We start from the raw sequence: 19,463 nt of genomic DNA on the forward strand, positions 1-19,463 counted from the left end.
GCATGTGATAGGCTGCATAGATGGCACCCACATTCCACTATGCCCACCTGCAGCCACTGAACACATCTACAGGAATCGAAAGTCAACGCACTCCATCAATGTGGTGATCTGCAATGCTGGCAACATCATCACAGACATAGTGGCCAAATTTCCTGGGAGCACGCACGACTCCTACATTTTCCAGAACAGTGGAATATACACACGGCTTGTTGCTGGAGATTTTGGTGATGGATATCTGCTAGGTAAATAAGTCTAACACACCCTGATATGAATGCCAGATGTATGTGTCGTGTGTATGTAATTCATGGACCTCTCATTCCCTCCTAGGCAATAGTGCATATGCCCTGCGTTCATTTGTGCTCACACCGTACCTCAATCCAAGTAACAGAGCCGAAAGGCGTGACAATGTGGCACACAGGTCAACTCGCAACGTAGTGGAGCGCACCTTTGGACTCCTCAAGAGCAGGTTCCGCTGCCTCCACAAGAGTGGAGGTGCACGACAGTACACCCCCATCCTGTGTTGCAAGATAATTGTGACCTGTGCCATGTTGCACAATCTTGCCACCAAAGAAGGCACAGAGGTGGAGGTGACACATCACGCGGACATTGATGATGACCAACAACATGCAGACACCCAAGCAACAGGACCAGCAGCAACAGATGGAAGATTGAGACGGACAGAGATTACACGTCGATATTTCTAGGTAATGTATGACACACAGACAGGTATAGTGTTTTACGAGTGTAGTTTAATATTCACTACATCATCATTACACAGGAAAAGCCATTGTCCATCAATGTCCATGTCCATGACTGCTTGTGCTTAGTTGCCATCACTGTGTGCAGTCCTGTGGATTTTAGGCAATGTTCAATGCTTCCGCCCACGCACTACATTGCGGGATTGATGTGCCTGGGTTTCCATATCTCGGCTGGGGCTTGACTCAGCGTGGCTGCGCCTGACGCTCCTGCGCACCTCTGGTACAAGTGTGCTGGAGCCACTCCTGCTGGTGGACCCCTCTGTCTCCTCCAAACCCGTGTCACCGGCATTGCCTGTGTGAGTGGTGAGCATCTGCTCCATCGCAGAGGTCACTCTTCCCATGCCCCGTGTCAAGACTGTGCAGCAGTGCACAATTGCATCCTGCATGGATATTGAGCGGAGGCACAGTAGGGATGTAGATGTAGCAAATCTGTTCAGTGCCTTGGACTGCTGCCGCATATACTGCTGCTCCCTGCCACGCTCTAGTTGATCCCTGTCCAACTTATCAGACAGTACACCCATGTAGGTAGAGATGTCTGACATCCCCTTTGAAATTGCCTCCAAACTACATGCAATCTGGCCTATTCCCTTGTCCAGGTTTGTCATTTTATTGTTCATGCTGCACACCTGCCTATGCACGGCCATCAGTGCCTTGGCCTGCATGCGCTGTACTTTGACCATTGTGGCCTCCAGCCCACAGAATACGCTCCCATCTTCCTGCCCATCGCCAGCTTCACGTGCCCTCCTGCCAAGGACACTTGTGCGCGCAGCGCCTGCTGAAATCTGTGGTCTGGCCTTGTCAGCCACAGGTGCAATTGTTTGATTTGCAACATCCTCATCCTCCTCATCAGAGGTTTGCAGGATCCTCTGAGGGGGCACATCAGGCCTACTTGCCCTTCCCTGCATGGACGACCAGGAAGTTGGTTTGGGTGTAAGCGGTGTGCTTTCCACTTCAGGAGATCCAAACAATAGAGGTGATAGCGGGACAGGTGTTGAGGCTTGCTCTGGTGTTGAGGCTTCCTGGGTTGTGTTGTTGCCTCCTTCTACAGCGCTATGACCTGTGCTTTGTTTCTCTTTTTCACTTCTCTTAGTTGCTGGTGCCCTCTCCTCCCTTGCTGGTGCTGTACTGCATGAGGACTCTCCTGTGGAATGAAATTGACATAGGGTCAATGTTGTTGTTCACCTGTGTGTAGTTCTTAAATAAATAGTTTACACACCTTTGCCCAGTGTATTTTGTGTGTTTGTAGATGTGTGTGGCATGCCTTGCTGAGTCTTGTGGTGCAATGCATGTATGTACTCATGACTACGTCTACCATGATGCATTGCTGGCCCCAAGTATGAGCTGTTCTAAAGTGTAATGATTCTACACAGTGGGGTACGGGTTCAGGGTAATGGTTGTGGATTAGGGTACATGCATCTTACCTTGTTTTTTTATTGCTCTTGCTGTACTGTCCAGGTCTCCAATCCCATGGATGCATTCTGGCTCCAGGGTTGTTTCAACAAGCTCCTTCATCTCAGACAGTTTTGGTGCTTTGCTCCTGCCACCTCCTGTCACACCAGCATCCTTTTTTTGGGCAGCAATCTTCTTTTTGGTTATGATGCGCAGGTTGTACCATCGCTTTTTAATGTCCTCGATCTCCCGGTGCGTCACACCAATGGCATTGACTTTGCCCTGTATGCCAAGCCATATGTTCCTCTTCACAGACTCTGCAACATGCAGAGACTGTCTTCCAAATATTTGGTTGTAGTGACTTACAATTTCTTCTACAGCCACCTGCAGTTCTGCTGGGCTGAACTTTATCTTTCTTTTGCGCTCCTCACCATCCTTTTGCCCTTCCTGAGACTCCATTCTGTAGCACTGCTTGGCTCTGGATGCTCAGCTCCTCTAACCTCAGCTCGATTGTTTGTTCAGTTGCTGTGCACCTGCATGGGTGTGGCCACTCCCAGGTACTGGGGAGGGGTGCTTCATTCTGATTGGTTGGATTCTCTGGGCCTTGGTTGTGGGGTGTGTAGGGTGTCCCTGATTGGTTGGCATGCTCACATGTCGAATTTCAAACTGCCAATTCCGTATTTACCGAATCGGTATTTTCAGAATCGGTAAATTCCGAATCGGTAAATTCCGATTCGGTAAAACCCATTCATTCCTATGGGCCAGGAGGCCCATAGGAATGAATGGGCTTTACAGAATCGGTATTTACCGATTCGGAATTTACCGATTCGGAAAATACCGAAATCAGATACCGAGTCATTCCGAATCGGTAAATTTTAGCCAATTTTTACCTACATACCATTTTCCGATTCTGAAATACCGATTCGGTATGAGTCGGTATTTAAGAATCGGAAAATGAAAATTACCTACATCTGGCCCTGAGTGAGCTCTTTGCCACTGTTGACCCTTGCTAGCAAGTTCCTGTATCAATTCAGAACATTTAATGTTTTTTCTAGGTGACTTGTATATAGACAAAAACATCCTATTCAATCAGTGCAGCAGGCACCCCAGTCCTTATGAAGCCATAGATATGGGTATGCCTGGCAGCACGTGGGCCAGCAGGGGCATCAGTCCTCCAATTCCTCTTCTCTTGTTACAGTGGCCACCAAAACACTTTAGTATGCCCTTAGTGGCAGATTCCTAACTGCTCTGCAGCAGGATTCCATATTTCCTCCTAGATTGGTGATCCATAATGTAAGATGGATGTGTCTTACAAATCATTTAAAATGGCTACCCTCTTGCCATTAATTTCTACCTGCCCATTATTCTCCCCATACCAGCACGCATTTCTGGCAAGCACTACTCCATTCTGTTACAGGAGGTGCAATTGTTGCTCTCCAAAGGTGCAGTCCAAAGGGCCCAGACTTTAAAAGAGGAGTAGGTTGCTACTCTTGCTGTTTCCTTGTTATGAAGAAGGACAGGGCCTCAGGCCTATTCTGGACCCAGGCATCTGTGGAAGGCCAAATTCAAAATGACCATATATCCATCCTGCAGTTCACCAAACGTTATCTGAAGTTCAGGTTAGACCAGGAGCACCTTCCATTTTCCATGTTCCATTTCGGCCTCACCAGTACTCTTTGGGTTTTTCACAAAAGTGATGGTGGTGGTCACTGCCCATATTGCACACCTCTTAACATCGGGGTTCACTATCAAGGAACTGAAATGACACCTTACTTTTTAGCAGGGTCTACCTTTCATTGGGGCAATCCTGGACACAGTTGAATTGAAGGCCTTCCCTCCACCACAGCAATGCCAGGAATGGAACAGCCTCACCTATCTGCTCTGAAGAAGGTAAAGAACCACCACGTCCAAGTCATCCCAGTGGCTCTGGATTGACCCAGGACAGTGTTGCTCCAAGAACTTCTGTCCTACGATCAGACTGCCACATCATGAGGACCTCCTGTTTCAGCAACAAGACAAGTTCCGTCACCTGAATAAATACTTGCAATTTATACCTCCATGAGGGGAGATCGAGCAGTGGCAATTGACTGATTTTGATATGGTACCTGAAGTGATGGATGTCATCCTTGCAGCCAGACATCCTTCTATGGGGTCCATTTACACCAGGCACTGGGGCAAATGTGTGGCCTAGTGTGGCATTCACAACACTCGCCATTTACAAGTGAAGCTGTAGGATGTTCTTTTGTTTGTTTTTTTCGTTGGTCCAACAAGGCTTTGGGACACTATACATTTTATTTGATCGATCTTTCAGCCTTTCTCGGTTTGTCAGACCAACCGCCCTTGTTTAAATCACCTGTTATGATTACATTTCTTAAAGATTTGGCATACGTTCCCTCTCAAACCGTTTGAGATGCCACAGTAGGACCTTCATTTGGTCTTGGGGTTTCTCATATGTATGCCTTTCCAGCCAAAGCATAGCTGCTCGCTGTGTTTCCTGACCTTAAATGTGGTCTTCCTTGTTGTGATTATGTCAACTTGTTGCATGAGCGAACATCAGGCGCTTTTAGTGCAACAACCCTACAAACAACCCTACAAAGGTTGTGACTCCCTTCCACGTTGCGCAATCCATCATTCTGCTAGTTTTCTTGGCTCCACCTAACTCCTCTAAAAAGGGGTGATGCTCCATTGGTTGGACCACAATAGCGATTTTACCTTCTATGTTGTAATACCATTGGACCATCAAGTGTATGATGAGCCTTTAGTGGGGTTTGCTGGTGCAAAGAAATGGAATGCTGTACCGATGAGGACTTAGCTGAGGTGGATAGCCATCTCCATTAAAATCTGCTATGCAGTGGCAAAATAGCAGCTTGCAGAAGGTCTGAGAGCCCATTCCACCAGGGTTATGGCTGTTACCTCTATGCTGGCTTGTGTGAAGTGCATGTCCTTGACATCTGCCTGGCTACAACAGGGCATTGGTGCATATGTTTATGAAGCATACTGCCTTCACAGCTTGGTCCAGTGGTAAGGACGATCCGCCTGCTTGATCTTGCTGGACTTTTCGGTCTGAACCCTATTTACAGGCCATTCATTCAGAAGAACAATTACTTACCTTCTGTAACTCTCTTTGTAGTGAATATTCTAGATAAGTGCAGATACCCCACAGCAACCCTGTTCTGTGGAGTGGCCTCTTTTTAACATCTAAAAGATCCCAAGTGAGGATTCAGCATACTAGTACCAACAATTGTTCACACACCAATGTTGGAGGTGAAGAAAGGGAAATTATAAGAAACCAAAGTCAGCGCGCAGTGGTGATGCTTTGTACAGTATGTAGGAATTAGGGTGCAGAAGACACAGTGACACTAAAGGGTTAGCCTAGGCAGTGTTAATAAGTGAAAATGCACGAAAAAGCCTGTGTACTGCATCTAGAGGTTGGATGACCTCGTGTGTTTACGCTAATTCTGATACCTAGATATATTTAGTTGAAAAACCAAGGTTCTATCTTTTGCCAAGACTGTGCATTTTATCAGGACAAAGCATGGGGATCAGGGGAGATGTACCGCTTAGGTCATATTGCCTTGAACAAGCCTATGTTTAGTCTGAGGACATTGGGAGGATGATTGGTCAGCAGTGTCACCAGCAGGTCAGAGAAGGAGCTGGAGCTGGTAGCATAAGGAAGTCGAGAGGATACTTGGTTAAAGCGGTCACTAGTAGGACATGGAAATAGCACAGTAATGTGTAAGTTACTTTTAGTATATAAAAATGAGGGTTGTGGCGCACTCAAAGAATCTCACACATGGACTTGTGCTGATCTGCCTTCACTCACAGCCACTGGCCTGCTATGCCTTCCCAGGCGTGTGTTTGGTATGGGTTTCCTGATGCTGGTTACCAGGACAAAGCCAGCCAGAGATGTATAACCTTCATCTTACTTTATCTTGATTCACAGAATTGTTATGCTTTAGATTTACTGCATTGTAACTGGTGTGAGCTAGTATTGCTAACATACATGACTGTCAAAATTATATTTTTTCAGCTATGTGTGTGTCTTGGTCCTTACTGGGTGTTACTATTAAGTTGTATGTGATAAATATTGCTTCAAGTGGTTGCGGGCAGCCAGTCTAACACACACTTATATGCAAGTCCACTCTGTCACTTCCAGACAGTGTGGGTGTGGAGTCAGCACAGAGCTGGACGTTTTCACCCAGTGGCTTGTTTTAGCACTGCTATGTAGCGTTTCCAGGATCCAGTCTATTATCTGGAGAGAATTCTAAGGTGAGGGCCTAGTTTACATTTTGGTGGTAAGCTTACTCCATCACAACGGTGTTAGAGTATGCTTACCACCAACATAATGGTCCACCCACCCAATTTAGATGCGAGCAAACCATAGGTTTATTTAAGGCATAGATTTGCTCCATCTCTGCCATGATTAAACCCCTCCGACAAATCTGTCGACTGAGGGCCATCGGAGGCAGATCTCTAATTCTGCCAACCTTATCTAAAAGGGCAAAATTAGAGGTCACTTTTCACTGCCCGTCACCGCCAGAAAACCCCTGGCGATAAGTGGTAGTGAAAACTGCTAAATGCTCCCCTTGCCATCGGATAGGACTCCTATGGCGAGGGGATTATTTTCTATTTAACTTTCAAAAAGAAATGACTGTTTTGGAGCCCTGCACCAAACAGCAAAATGCATTGATAGGAAGTGCTGTAACAATGGTTCCTGGCAAAGCTTTATAAATGACGCCAACCTGACGGTCATTTATAAATGTGGTGGGTGGCCTCTCTACCAGGGGCACAGAGTAATTTACTCTGTTGCCATGACGAAACAACAGTACATATGCCAGGAATCAAATCGGCCCCTATTCTTCAAGGTGCTGCAGTTTCATTTTCCCTCTTCTGATGTCCGGCTGACCATTTTGTTGATGAAACCCTCGCCCCTACTTTCACCATTGCAGAGTGGCACATCCTCTGCCTTCTCTATTCCTGTTTTTCAGAGAGTATGTCTATCAGCCTTCTTAAACCTTCATCTGCACAAACATTTCCACCTCCACCTCTTCAATTTCCAACACTTGTACAGGATGACTGAAACCCGTTTTTTGCTTTTTGCCTCCTTTCAGGGCTGTGACCGCCAGATGATCTATGATATGCTGCAGCGGCTGCACTCCGTGGTGTACCTGCCAGGGGACTATGTCTGCAAGAAGGTAAGAGAATTATATTTAAAAATCCAACTTTATATTTGTGGTTCCACAAGTTAGTGTTTTTCAAAACCAGGTGCCTCTTTTGAAAACTTTGGGCTGGACTATTCTCATTGTACTGCATTCTGTCCATCAATTGTTCTTTTTGCATTTGTCACCCCGAGTGGGACGGGTATGCCCAGACGTGGGTCCCGTGCTCTCCATGCCACTGGAGTCAAGCTATCCTGGCTGATGAGGGCTGAAAGCCCGAAACCGGTCCTAGGATGCTTGTTTCCAGTCCAGAGAGGACTTGGCCTGGCAGTTCGGGCTGGACTGTTCCCATTGGGCGCAGAGTCAAGACTGATTTGCATATGGCTGGGTTTAAACTAGAATGGCATGGCGAGCAAAAAAACGATGGGTTTAGGCCCAGATCTCTGTACTGTGGTGAATGTATGACATTGTTCTGCATTCTGTCCATCAATTGTTCTTTTTGCATCTTTTAAAAAGACATCACAATCACCACACTTGCTAATCAAGCATCTCTGATGGCTTTCTGTACACCAACAGCCAGGACATCATCAATCTGGAGCAAAGAAGTGTAAAAAATAAAAAACAAGGAAACAGGCAATTTCTGTCTATGCACCCGGGATTCAGAACCCCATCCTTGTATCCATTAGGACTGCCCCAATTTAGGAATGTGTTCATAGGCATCTTTTTAAATAATTCTACATCATGAAGCAGCAATAGTACACTTCTGCTCCCAGAAACCAGCTCTCTCTACAGACATTCGTTGACTGTATCGTGGCCTTTAACACTGTTCATAGTTCTGCTGTCATTTGACTAGGCCAGCACTGTCTGAATAACACGTGCATGCATACAGTGCATTACATGAACACAAGCAGGTGTTTTTAGATGGTCGAAGCGTGGGAACGCAGATGTCTGCATAACCTAAAGGAGATGGCACATGTATGTTTGTTGCGCGCTACCTTGAGGGGGACTGTGCGCTAGCTGCTGGACTCTATGCCTGATTAAATTTTAATACAAACGATTTAGGTTTATTTTTTAAAAACGTTGTGTTGTGCACTTTCATTTTAAAAACTGTCACATTTGCCTACCTGTTGCTCTTCCTCCCCCTACCTCGGTCCACCGCAGGCTTCGCCTGATTGTTGTGGAGGGTAGCGGGGGAGTTCTCTTGGGCTCAGCCTCACTTCCGGGTTCGTGGGTGGGGTCAGGGGTTGGCGGGCTAGGCTTCTTAACCACATGGTCTTGACGACGCGCAGCGGACGCGCAGCGGACGCGCGCTACCTTGAGGGGGACTGTGCGCTAGCTGCTGGACTCTATGCCTGATTAAATTTTAATACAAACGATTTAGGTTTGTTTTTTAAAAACATTGTGTTGTGCACTTTCATTTTAAAAACTGTCACATTTGCCTACCTGTTGCTCTTCCTCCCCCTACCCCGGTCCACCGCAGGCTTCGCCTAAATGTTGTGGAGGGTAGCAGGGGCGTTCTCTTGGGCTCAGCCTCACTTCCGGGTTCGTGGGTGGAGTCAGGGGTTGGCAAGCTAGGCTTCTTAAGCCCATGGTCTTCACGACGCGCAGCGGGCACACCGATGGCGTGCCTAAAGCAAGCCCGTCTGCGCCCGTCCGCGCCAGTTCCGCGCCGAGTGCTATACATGCTACCAGTTGCCACCCTATCCCGAAGCGCCCCTGGTCTAGGTCACAGCTCCTGCAGCTGAATAATGGGGCCTGCACACCTCTGGTACGGTGCAATCTTGCGGAGCCTCCTCTCCCCCTCTTCCAATGTGAATGTTGCGCCTTCTCTTTGACCTCCATAAAAAAACGCGCATGCCCACAAACTAATTCTTCTATGATACCAAATCATGTGAAAGTATAAACGGCAGGCCTTCTCAACTGTCGTTCTCTCCCCTGCCACTCAAGCGATATATGGCTGCTGCTGTCTTTGAAGGCCTGGGATATGCTTTTTCTCACAGAAACTTGGATTATGGATTTCTCTAATCCAGATATCAACCTGGCTATCCCCCCTGGCTATCGGCTAGCGGGCATAAATCATGAAGGGTCTAAGACTGGTGGAGGAATTGCGGTTATTCTACTTTCCCATTTAAAAATTACGATTAGGAAAATCCCCAATGTAGGTCCTATTGAGGCCATGTACTTCTCTATTTTAGATGCCTCCTCTGTCATCTTTGCGGGCGTCCTTGTGTATAATCCTCCAGGAGCACCACCATCCACCATGGCTACTTTGTTGGCCACGATTGCGGACCTATCATTGAAACATCCCCATTTTTCAGTGCTAGGGGATTTTAATTTGCATGTAGATGTGAGCACATGTGTGAGTGCCAACAATTTCCTGGATACCATGCTGGGTCTTAATTTGACCCAGTGGGTTAGGGGACCCACACATTTAGCTGGCCACACCCTTGATCTCGTTTTTCTAATTGCGCTGGCCTCACTGTACTTCCCTCTCTTCCTCTTACGTGGTCTGATCACTATCTGATCCCGTTTGAACTGTCCTTGCCACGAACGCCTAATATCCCATTTAAAATCAGGGAATTTGGCAGAAAATGGCACAAGGTTACATGCAATGCATTGGATCATACTTTTGTTAATATGATAGGACCACCGTCTGGTGACCTTATTGCGGAAGTATCTAAATTTAATAATGGTCTCTCTTCTGCTATTGATCAAATTGCCCCGATGTTGCCTCTTACCTCTTCTAGATCTAAACCTTCGGCACCCTGGTTCACCTTGGAGCTACGGGAGGAAAGAAGCAGGTGTAAGAAGCTGGAACGTGCCTGGCGACGGTCATACGACCCGGCTGCCAAAGCCCTCTTCAATGGCCCTTAAGAATTTTCATAAACTTAAATGTAGCACTATGAAGGTTCACTTTATAGATAAAATTAAGACGGCGGAAAATTACTGGAAGTGTCAGAGTCGATTCGTGAGTGTGTGGATAGGGGAGAGGAGGCCATGCTGGTCCTCCTCGACCTATCCGCAGCTTTCCATACGGTCTCACATGACATCCTTTTGGAACGTCTCCATGATGTGGACATCGGGGAGACACCGCTGACATGGGTGACATCTTTCTTGAAGGATAGATCACAGCAGGTCTTTCTCAGGCCGTATGTCTCTACTGAGAAACCACTGGTATGTGGGGTCCCGCAGGGCTCTGCACTTAGCCCTCTATTCTTCAACGTATATCTGGCCCCGTTAGCGGAAGTGGTGGAATCCTGGGGTATCAGAGTGATCTCTTATGCTGATGATACTCAGCTTGTGTTTTCATTTAGAGATCACTCTGATGGCTACATGGCTAATTTCCGTCGCTGTCTGGTTAACATCGCATCCTGGATGACCACCAATAATCTCAAATTGAATACAGATAAGACGGAGGTCTTATTTTTCAATCAAAAATCTCATATGCCAGCTAATATATGGTGGCCATCAGAACTTGACACCCCTCCTGCTCCAGTACAAACTGCCCGTAATCTGGGTTTCCATTTTGATGCGGCTCTGTCCTGCAAAACCCAAATCAACAAAGTCTCGGCATCTTGCTTCAGAAAGCTCTGCATGATTAAGAAAATTGTTCCCTTTCTTCCCCTGGATTCACGGAGGACGGTGATCCACGCCCTAATCCTGTATGTCGGAGCCACGGCTTACCTGATCAAACGTCTACAGGCTGATATGTAACATTCCTTATCGCCATTCCATCACACCGTACCTGGCTAAACTGCATTGGTTGCCGGTGGACATACAATTTAAGGCCCTAGTCATCGCCTTCAGGGCTCTGAATGGTCGAGGCCCTGCTTACCTGAGGCATAGACTCAAATGTACTCAATCGGTTCGTGACCTGAGATCCATCCATCTCTGTTTGATGTACGCCCCACGTTTCCGTCTTGCACGAGCTGGGGGCCGGGCCTTTGCTGTGGCCAGCTCTAAACTCTGGAATTGCCTCCCATTGGATCTCAGATCTATTACATTCGAGCCTCTGTTTCGGAGGCGGCTCAAGATCTTGTTCTTTTCCATGATTTAGCTCTCACTGAATCCCTCTGGTGTCGGTTGTCTGCAGCGCCGGGACACCCACGTTGTGGGTAGCTGCGCGCTCTATAAGCTTCAAAGTAATAAATAATAATAATAATATGTAGCTACACTTCATTAGCCATATGCTATTTTTACTAATGGTTAACACTTTAATAAATGTCTTTGTAGTTTCGATAGACCCACCAGAACAGTGATTATACTCACAGAGAGACCTTAGGTGAAAGCTAAAGTCTCATGCAAAGAGTTCCTGTTTGCCAGCTTTTTATAAACTCTTATGTTTCGGGTGCCATTGTTTTGGTAGATTTCCAAATCCAGAAGGTTGTGGTGTGCAACATCAAAATAATTTTTTTAAAGTGTGGATTCTGACATCTCATTCACTTAAAAACCCTTGAAGGTGCCTCTCAGAATATCACTAGATGAAGAACACATCATTGATGTAACATTTCCAACATATTCCAGCCTTAAGGATTATCTTAGTATGGCACACACTTCAGCTCAAAGTAATCAACATACAGATTTGCTTATCTGGGGATTAATGACCTGACCTCAGGTCACTCCCCACGCCGCATGGCTCCTCCCGGGTGCCCGTGACTCTGCCCCACTGCTGCCGCTGCCGAGGGTGCGCCGCTGGTGTGCCCCTGATAACTGGTCTCGTTTCTGTACTGCTAACCTGTTTTTCCCCAAATTGGCATTTTCGTTTCTGTACTGCTAACCTGTCTTTTCCCCAACTTGACACTTGTATCTTGTAGTCTGTTTTCCTGTTCTTAGCGTTCCTGTTGGCACCCCTGCCCTCTGTACCCCCCCCGCTCCTCGCTTCCTGCCGCTGCTGCCCTGCGGCCCGCCCCCTTTTGCCTTCTGTGCCCCGTGCCCGCGCCCATTGGCCGCCCCGCTCCCGCCTCCCGGCTGCTCCTCCCTCCCAATTTACCTCTTATGGAGGTGGCCGCGCGGAAGCGCAGCGGACCACGCAGCGGGTGCGCCAAAGGCAAGCCTGTCTGCGCCTGTCCGCGCCTGGACCACGCACAGCACCAGAACCCCTGCCCCCCACGCCCCCCCGCAATGCCAGACTGCGCTACGACTCCAGCACCCTCCACGCACTCAACCCCGGGTGATACCACCCCTGCTGCCAGGCCTCCCGAGGCACACCCAGGGGCTTTCACCTGCCGGAATTGCAAATACACCAGCATCCAGCCAGAGAAGCCAACCACCTCAGATGCATCCTCCTCAACACCCGCTCAGCTCGCAAGCACGCCATCGAACTCTGGGACCTCCTAGACTCCACCGCTCCCGACGTCGCCTTCCTGGCGGAGACCTGGCTGAACGCCACCTCAGCACCAGACATCGCCATAGCCATCCCTGAGGCCTACAAAATCTCCTGCAGAGACCGCGCCAACGGAGTTGGAGGGGGAATTGCCATCATCCACAAAGACACCCTCAGAGTCTCGGCCAACACCGACGACACCCTCACCACCGCCGAGCACATGCACTTCCAGATCCACACCGACCCCAACACGACCCTCAGAGGAACACTCGTCTACAGACCACCCGGACCGCGACCACAGTTCAGCGACACCATCACCGACCTCGTCAGCACCCACGCCCTCGCCTCCGCAGACTACATCCTCCTCGGGGATCTGAACTTCCACCTCGAGAAAAACAAAGACGCAAACTCCACCGCCCTTATCGACAATCTTGCCAACCTCGTACTCAAACAGCTCATAACAACACCCACCCACCTCGCTGGACACACACTGGACCCCATCTTCTCCACAAGCCCCCACGTCTCCTTCACCCACATCACCGTACCCCACTGGACCTACCACAGATGCGTTCACTTCACCTTCAGGAAACCCGCCACACACCACCGCACCCAACAGCTGCCACGCCGCTGCTGGGGCAAGGTCACCAAGGATCAACGGACCACCACCCTCGCCCTGAGACCACCCGCCGACCCCATCGACCCCGACTCCGCCGCTACCAACCTCAAACAGTGGATCAACGACTGTGCCAACACCCTCGCCCCTTTCAGGATCTCCACAACCAACCACACCAACAAGAAATCCGCCTGGTTTACCGAAGACCTCCGGACCTCCAAGCACACCTGTCGGAAGCTGGAGAAGAAATGGCTCCGCGACCGTTCACCAGACAGCCTTACAGCCCACAAGAACGCCACCCGCAGACACCACCAACTCATCAGGACTGCCAAGAGGACCGCCAAGAGGACCGTCTAGACAACAACGCACACAACACCAAAGAGCTCTTCAGCATCGTGAAAGAGCTCTCCAACCCCAGCTCCAACACCAACGACATTCCACCATCACAAGACCTGTGCGACTCCCTGGCCACCTTCTTTCATCGCAAGATCACCGACATCCACGACAGCTTCAACTGCGACACGCCCGCACTCACCACCAAGATCACCATCCCCACGACCTCCACCCACACCAGTTGCCTGACCGTCTGGTCCAACGTCAGCGTCGAAGACACCATCAAAACCATGAACTCCATCCACTCCGGATCCCCATCCGACCCGTGCCCTCACCACGTTTCCAACATGGCCAGCACAACCATCGCACCCCACCTCCAGAAAACAATCAACATCTCCTTCGAGACAGCAGCCTTCCCAGAAAGCTGGAAGCACGCCGAGATCAACGCCCTACTGAAGAAACCCAAGGCGGACCCCAAAGACTTCAAGAACTTCCGGCCCATCTCCCTCCTCCCGTTCCCGGCAAAAGTGACAGAGAAGATTGTCAACAAACAGCTAACCCGCTACCTCGAAGACAACAACATCCTAGACCCGTCCCAGTCTGGCTTCCGCAGCAACCACAGCACCGAGACCGCCCGGTTGTACGGCATTACAACGCAGGCTTTTACCCCGCATGCCATTACAACGCAAGTCGTTACAACGACTTGCGTTGGGGGGGCACTGGATAGTGGAATAGTTTAATTTTCTATTCCACCTCCAGCCCACGTTGATACTAGGGAAGGTGTTGGATAGAAAATTAAACTATTCCCTATCCTACAGTGCCCTCCAGCGCAAGTCGTTGTAACGACTTGCGTTGTAATAGCAGCGTTGTAATAGCAGTGCGGGGTAATGCCCGCGTTGTTATGGATGTTTCCCAGACCGCCCTCATCGCCGCCACCGACGACATCAGGATCCTGATGGACAAAGGAGAAACAGCCGCCCTCATCCTCCTCGACCTCCACCGCACCCTATCAGCACGCCTCCATGACGCCGGAATCCAAGAGAAGGCCCTGGCCTGGACCACATCCTTCCTCTCCGGCAGAACCCAGAGGGTCCGCCTCCCACCCTTCCGCTCCAAGACCACCGAGATCATCTGCGGCGTCCCACAGATATCCTCCATCAGCCCGACGCTGTTCAATATCTACATGGCACCGCTCGCCCACGTCGCACGACAACATAACCTCAACATCATCTCCTACGCCGACGACACCCAGCTGATCATATCCCTCACCGAAGACCCCCACACCGCCAAAGCCAACCTCCACAGAGGAATGAAGGCCGTTGCCGACTGGATGAAGGACAGCAGACTGAAGCTGAATTCAGACAAGACGGAGGTCCTCATCCTCGGACCCACCCCATCAGCCTGGGACGACTCCTGGTGGCCCACCTCACTAGGCACAGCCCAGAACCCACCGACCATGCACGCAACCTGGGGTTCATCCTCGACTCCGCCCTCTCCAAGACCAAGCAAGTCAACGCCGTCTACGCGTCCTGCTTCAACACCCTCCGAATACTCCGCAGGATCTTCAAATGGATACCTCCCCTACACAAGAAAAACCGTCACCCATGCCCTCATCACCAGCAGACTCGACTACGGGAACGCCCTCTACTCAGGAACAACAACCAAGCTCCTGAGACGACTACAAGAATCCAGAACGTCTCGGCACAGCTGATCCTCAATGTCCCCCGATGCAGCCACATCACACCCCACCTGAGAGGCCTACACTGGCTCCCAGTCAATAGGATCACCTTCAAGCTCCTCATCCACGCACACAAAGCACTACACGACACCGGACCTACATACCTCAACGACTGACTCAGCCTCCACACCTCCGCCCGCAGCCTCCGCTCCGCCAACCTCGCCCTCGCCACAGTTCCTCGTATCCGGAAAGCCACCGCCGGCGGCAGATCCTTCTCCTACCTCGCCGCCAAGACCCCTGGAACGCTCTCCCTACCAGCCTACGACAGACCCAGGACCTGCCGGCCTTCAGAAGACTCCTCAAGACCTGGCTCTTCGATCAGTAGCATTTACTTATGTGTAAACTAACTGTAGCACTTCGTAATAACTTTACAATTTTATTTAGCTATTCACTGTTTCTGAGTGTAAATTTACTACCCAGCGGAAATTTACATGCCCCACACTCTCACATGTAGGTGGAGGTCTCTGCCACTAGGGTGGAGATCTTCCTATAATAAAGTCTAGGAAAAAAAAAAGTTTTATCATTATTAAAAAATACAGTGGTCCTGAGCAAACAGACCGGAACGTATTGAATACATCCAAGGATGCAAGCTGGTCCCTGGAACCAGCAAATGAATTGCCACGTCCAACAGCACTCCCGGGTGTAAGTGACTGAATTTTGCTTACTATTCCTGCAGAGGTTAGTGCCAAAAGAAGAGATCTGCCTGGAAATTCTGCTTTGTAAATTGACTCCAAGGGACTTCTCATTAATTAGGATAAGATTGTGTAAAGGTGGTAGAGAGTTGGTGGAAGTCTCACTTGGGTAAAAACTCTGGAGAGTCCTTTAAAAAATTACTTTATAATCCTAATGGACCAAAGTAATGGTAGATTTGTAGTAATTCTCAGTCGGGAGATACTTGCCAAATAGACTTTGATCAATGCAAAAGTTGAACTTGATAGTACTAAATGAAGCAAAAAAAGGTTGAATTTGAGGGGGGAATTAGAAATTGGGTTGTTATTAGTATGCCATAAGCAGAAATTCTTCCATTTGGTTCCTTGGGTTTTATTGCTTCATAATGAGCTTTAGAATGTATTTCTTTGCAGCCTTCAGGAATGTCCAAGAGATGTAATTCATTGAATGCAGGAGCCAGGCTGACAAGCTCAGCAACGCTGATTTAGAATGTAGATCCTGACCTGTGCAGTGAGACTACAAGTTCACTAATGGCCTCAGCTGAATCTGAGGCTGCTGTGGCAGGACAAATAGCTCTGTGAAACAGTGCTATCTGGGCCACAATTGGGCATTCAATCCCAGGTGGCATGTCTCTTTTTCATTTTGTTCAACACATTTGGAGCTAGGGAAATGGGGGTAAGCATAGGCAAAGGTGTGTCCATACTATTGAAAATGCAATCTGCTATGACCTTTATAGAGTATTACTGCTGAAGTAACAACAACATTTTTGATTCAGGTCAGTTGCAAACAAGTCCAAATCTGGCTTACCCCTGTGGCTTAAGATCTTGTTCAGCTGGTGTTGATTTAGGTCCCACTCATGACATTCCTTCAACGTCCTACTAAAGCTATCCAGTAGTGGCCTATGCCCAGCACCTGGTCAGTCATCAATTTAATATGGCGCTGAATAGCCAAGTCCTATTTGTTTTGTGCATCCACTGACAGGAGGCTAGATCTTGTTTCTTCTTGCTAGTTGATTGATATAGTAAATAGACATTGAATTGTCCATACACATGAGGATTGAGGATCCTCTGATCCTTTAAGGAAGTATTGAATTCCCAATGCAACAGCCCTGTGCTCTAGTACACTGATATGGAGTTCAGCTTCTTCTGTGTCCAACTGTCACTGATAGCTAGATTTTGCATCTGTGCTCCACGGCCTTCTAGGGAGTCGTCATTGTCATCACAAGTAGAGATTTTCTTGTTGAAAAGTCAGGCTCATACCTATGTTATTATCTTAAGACCTCCTTGGCAAGGCTTTCTTCATTTTCAGAGTGACTTTGACAAAATTGTCGGACAAGCCTTGACTTTGAGTCTCTTGGCTGTCCAGTTATTCCTCAAACAGCCTCACATGAAGGTGGCAAAATTAGATTAAAGGGATTCAGGGTGATATCATCTCTAATCGTTAATTGAATAGGCGTACTGATATGAAATGTTTTGTTTGTAATTGTTTGGCTAAACAGATCAGCCTCCACAATCGTTCTTTGGAAGAAGAGGCTTTGTTTACTACTTTAACCAGAAGAGCCCCATAAAAGTATATTTTCCGGCAGGGCCACGCCCTTTCAATTTGCCATCGGCATTGCTTTGGACACTGAACATCGCTGAACAAGATTATTACAGGCACATCTGAATTCTCTACTGAACAAGAGAACTAGACTCAGGATATTCTTCCCATTGTGTGGCAAAGCTGTTGACATGAAGTGGTTAGCAGATATGGGACACACGATTACTGGAGTGGACGTTAGTGAAATTGGACTAAAAGACTTCTTCACTGAACAAAATGTTCCATATGTTGAAGAAGTTGTTCCTGAAATACCGGGGGCCAAATTGTTTAAGAGCTTATCTGGAAATATTTCACTCTACTGTTGCAGTTTCTATGATTTTACCAGAATTCCTGCAAAGTATGATGGGATTTGGGATAGAGGATCTCTGGTTGCAATTAACCCACGTGATAGAGAGCGCTACGCCAAGGCACTGCTTTCCTTGATGGAACAGGACTGTTGTTATCTACTAATTACAGTGTTATACAATCCAGATTTGTTAGAAGGCCCACCATTTTACGTCCCTAATTCTGTAATTGAAAAGTTATATGGTGAATCCTGTAACATCAAGTTACTAGAGACAGTCGATGCACTCGATGACCGTATTAGAGGGTGGGGCCTGGATTATTTCCGGGAGACAATACACGTGCTCACACTAAAGGCTGATACTCTATGAGAATGAGATCGCTAAACGACAAGGCACTCCTATGCAGTTCAACATCCTGGTTTTATTTTTGAGAACACTGTTTATTAAAAATATTGAAAAATGAAAAAAAAAAAAAAGTATATTTTCCTGCAAGGCTTCAGAGATGACTTGCCCTCTGTTGAGATTAAGTCCTAAAATTTAGAAGAGCTTAAGAGAGGCTTTGGTAGAGTTTGTGTTACTTTAGAATGAGTTTACCTTCACTAGCCAGTAGTCAAAATAGGGAAATACTTGGTGGCCCTGCCTCTTGAGGTAAGCTGCCACTAATGCTGTACACTTTGTAAATATTGCTATCCAGTATTGGGGTATCCTTCATAGATTCACATGCTTGAATCATTCCCCGTCATCGAAGTGGGAGTCCCACAGTACCTTAAATAAGCAGTATGATGAAGTTGGCCTAGGCTATAATGGCCCTGGACCATGAATTCAATAGCCTATCTATGCTCTTTTAAACAAAGGACCAAACTTAAACTATAGCCAATCAAGTGCTAGCACCCTCTAGAACACTCCCAAGGGATGCTGAGTCCCTCAGATGTTCACCGCACGTCATGTGTGAAGGGAGTCTCCCTGAGCTCTGCTCAGTTTCATCTTTAAACTAATAAAAACATTGGATTTCTCCTACCATGTCTGATAGAAAAGGCCTTTTTTTCTTTGCAAGACCTGTGAAAAGAAAAGGATTTATGTGGATGACCCACATAAGGACTATATTTACCGCCTCCATTCCCAAAATGAGGTAAAACTGTTAGGAATTAACATTGACTTGTGTGCTTCATTCTGGTTCTTGCACTTTTATGTGACCCCTTAGCGTCAAAACCCGTACTTTCCTGACGCTCCCTAAGTGGAATAAGGAGGAGCAGAGCCCTCCCATCTTTGCTTGGCTTACTTTCCGGTGACCACGCCCCCTTCCCACTTCCTGGTTCCTGTTCGAGTTGTTTTGCTGGCGTCTGAGGGCTCTGCTGGAGCTCTGTCTTCTTGACGCTCTGTTACCTGATTCCTGACCCTCTGCCACTTGAATTCTACTCTGTGAGTGTGCGTGTGGAGTCTGAATGTAAAGCGGTATTCTTCGCCGCTTCTTTTTTCAGTGAACGCGACGCCCTGCTATTCCTCACGCATTTTGCGGGCGTATTCGGTTCACTCTCTGCTATAACCTGGTTTTACTGCCACTGGTACCTCCTTTGTTTATTCCTTTCTTTACTGGGCTT

The 19,463-nt window shown here is 48.0% G+C and overlaps 2 protein-coding genes across 2 annotated transcripts in view; both read left to right on the top strand.

Moving 5' to 3' along the window:
- The window catches only part of CNGB1 (cyclic nucleotide gated channel subunit beta 1), a 1,191,945-nt gene that overhangs the window by 1,060,150 nt on the left and 112,332 nt on the right, over positions 1-19,463 (top strand). Inside the window, 1 exon segment of the mRNA XM_078668834.1 lies at positions 7,259-7,342. Coding sequence (XP_078524960.1) covers positions 7,259-7,342 — 84 coding nt within the window.
- LOC144799248 (thiopurine S-methyltransferase-like) lies at positions 15,897-18,317 on the top strand. The gene is made up of 2 exons (XM_078670502.1): positions 15,897-15,955; positions 17,628-18,317. Exons 1-2 carry the CDS (start codon positions 15,897-15,899, stop codon positions 18,232-18,234), a joined length of 666 nt encoding a protein of 221 aa, XP_078526628.1. The 3' UTR covers positions 18,235-18,317.

The sequence above is a fragment of the Lissotriton helveticus genome, chromosome 12, assembly GCF_964261635.1.
Source record: "Lissotriton helveticus chromosome 12, aLisHel1.1, whole genome shotgun sequence".
NCBI lineage: Eukaryota > Metazoa > Chordata > Amphibia > Caudata > Salamandridae > Lissotriton > Lissotriton helveticus.

Excerpts from the sequence above, each read along its gene's own strand:
- LOC144799248 (XM_078670502.1), top strand. The coding sequence starts at position 15,897 with ATGCAAGCTGGTCCCTGGAACCAGCAAATGAATTGCCACGTCCAACAG. Across the intron at positions 15,956-17,627 it reads GTCCAACAGCACTCCCGGGT|ATTATTACAGGCACATCTGA; the intron begins GTAAGTGACTGA and ends TCGCTGAACAAG.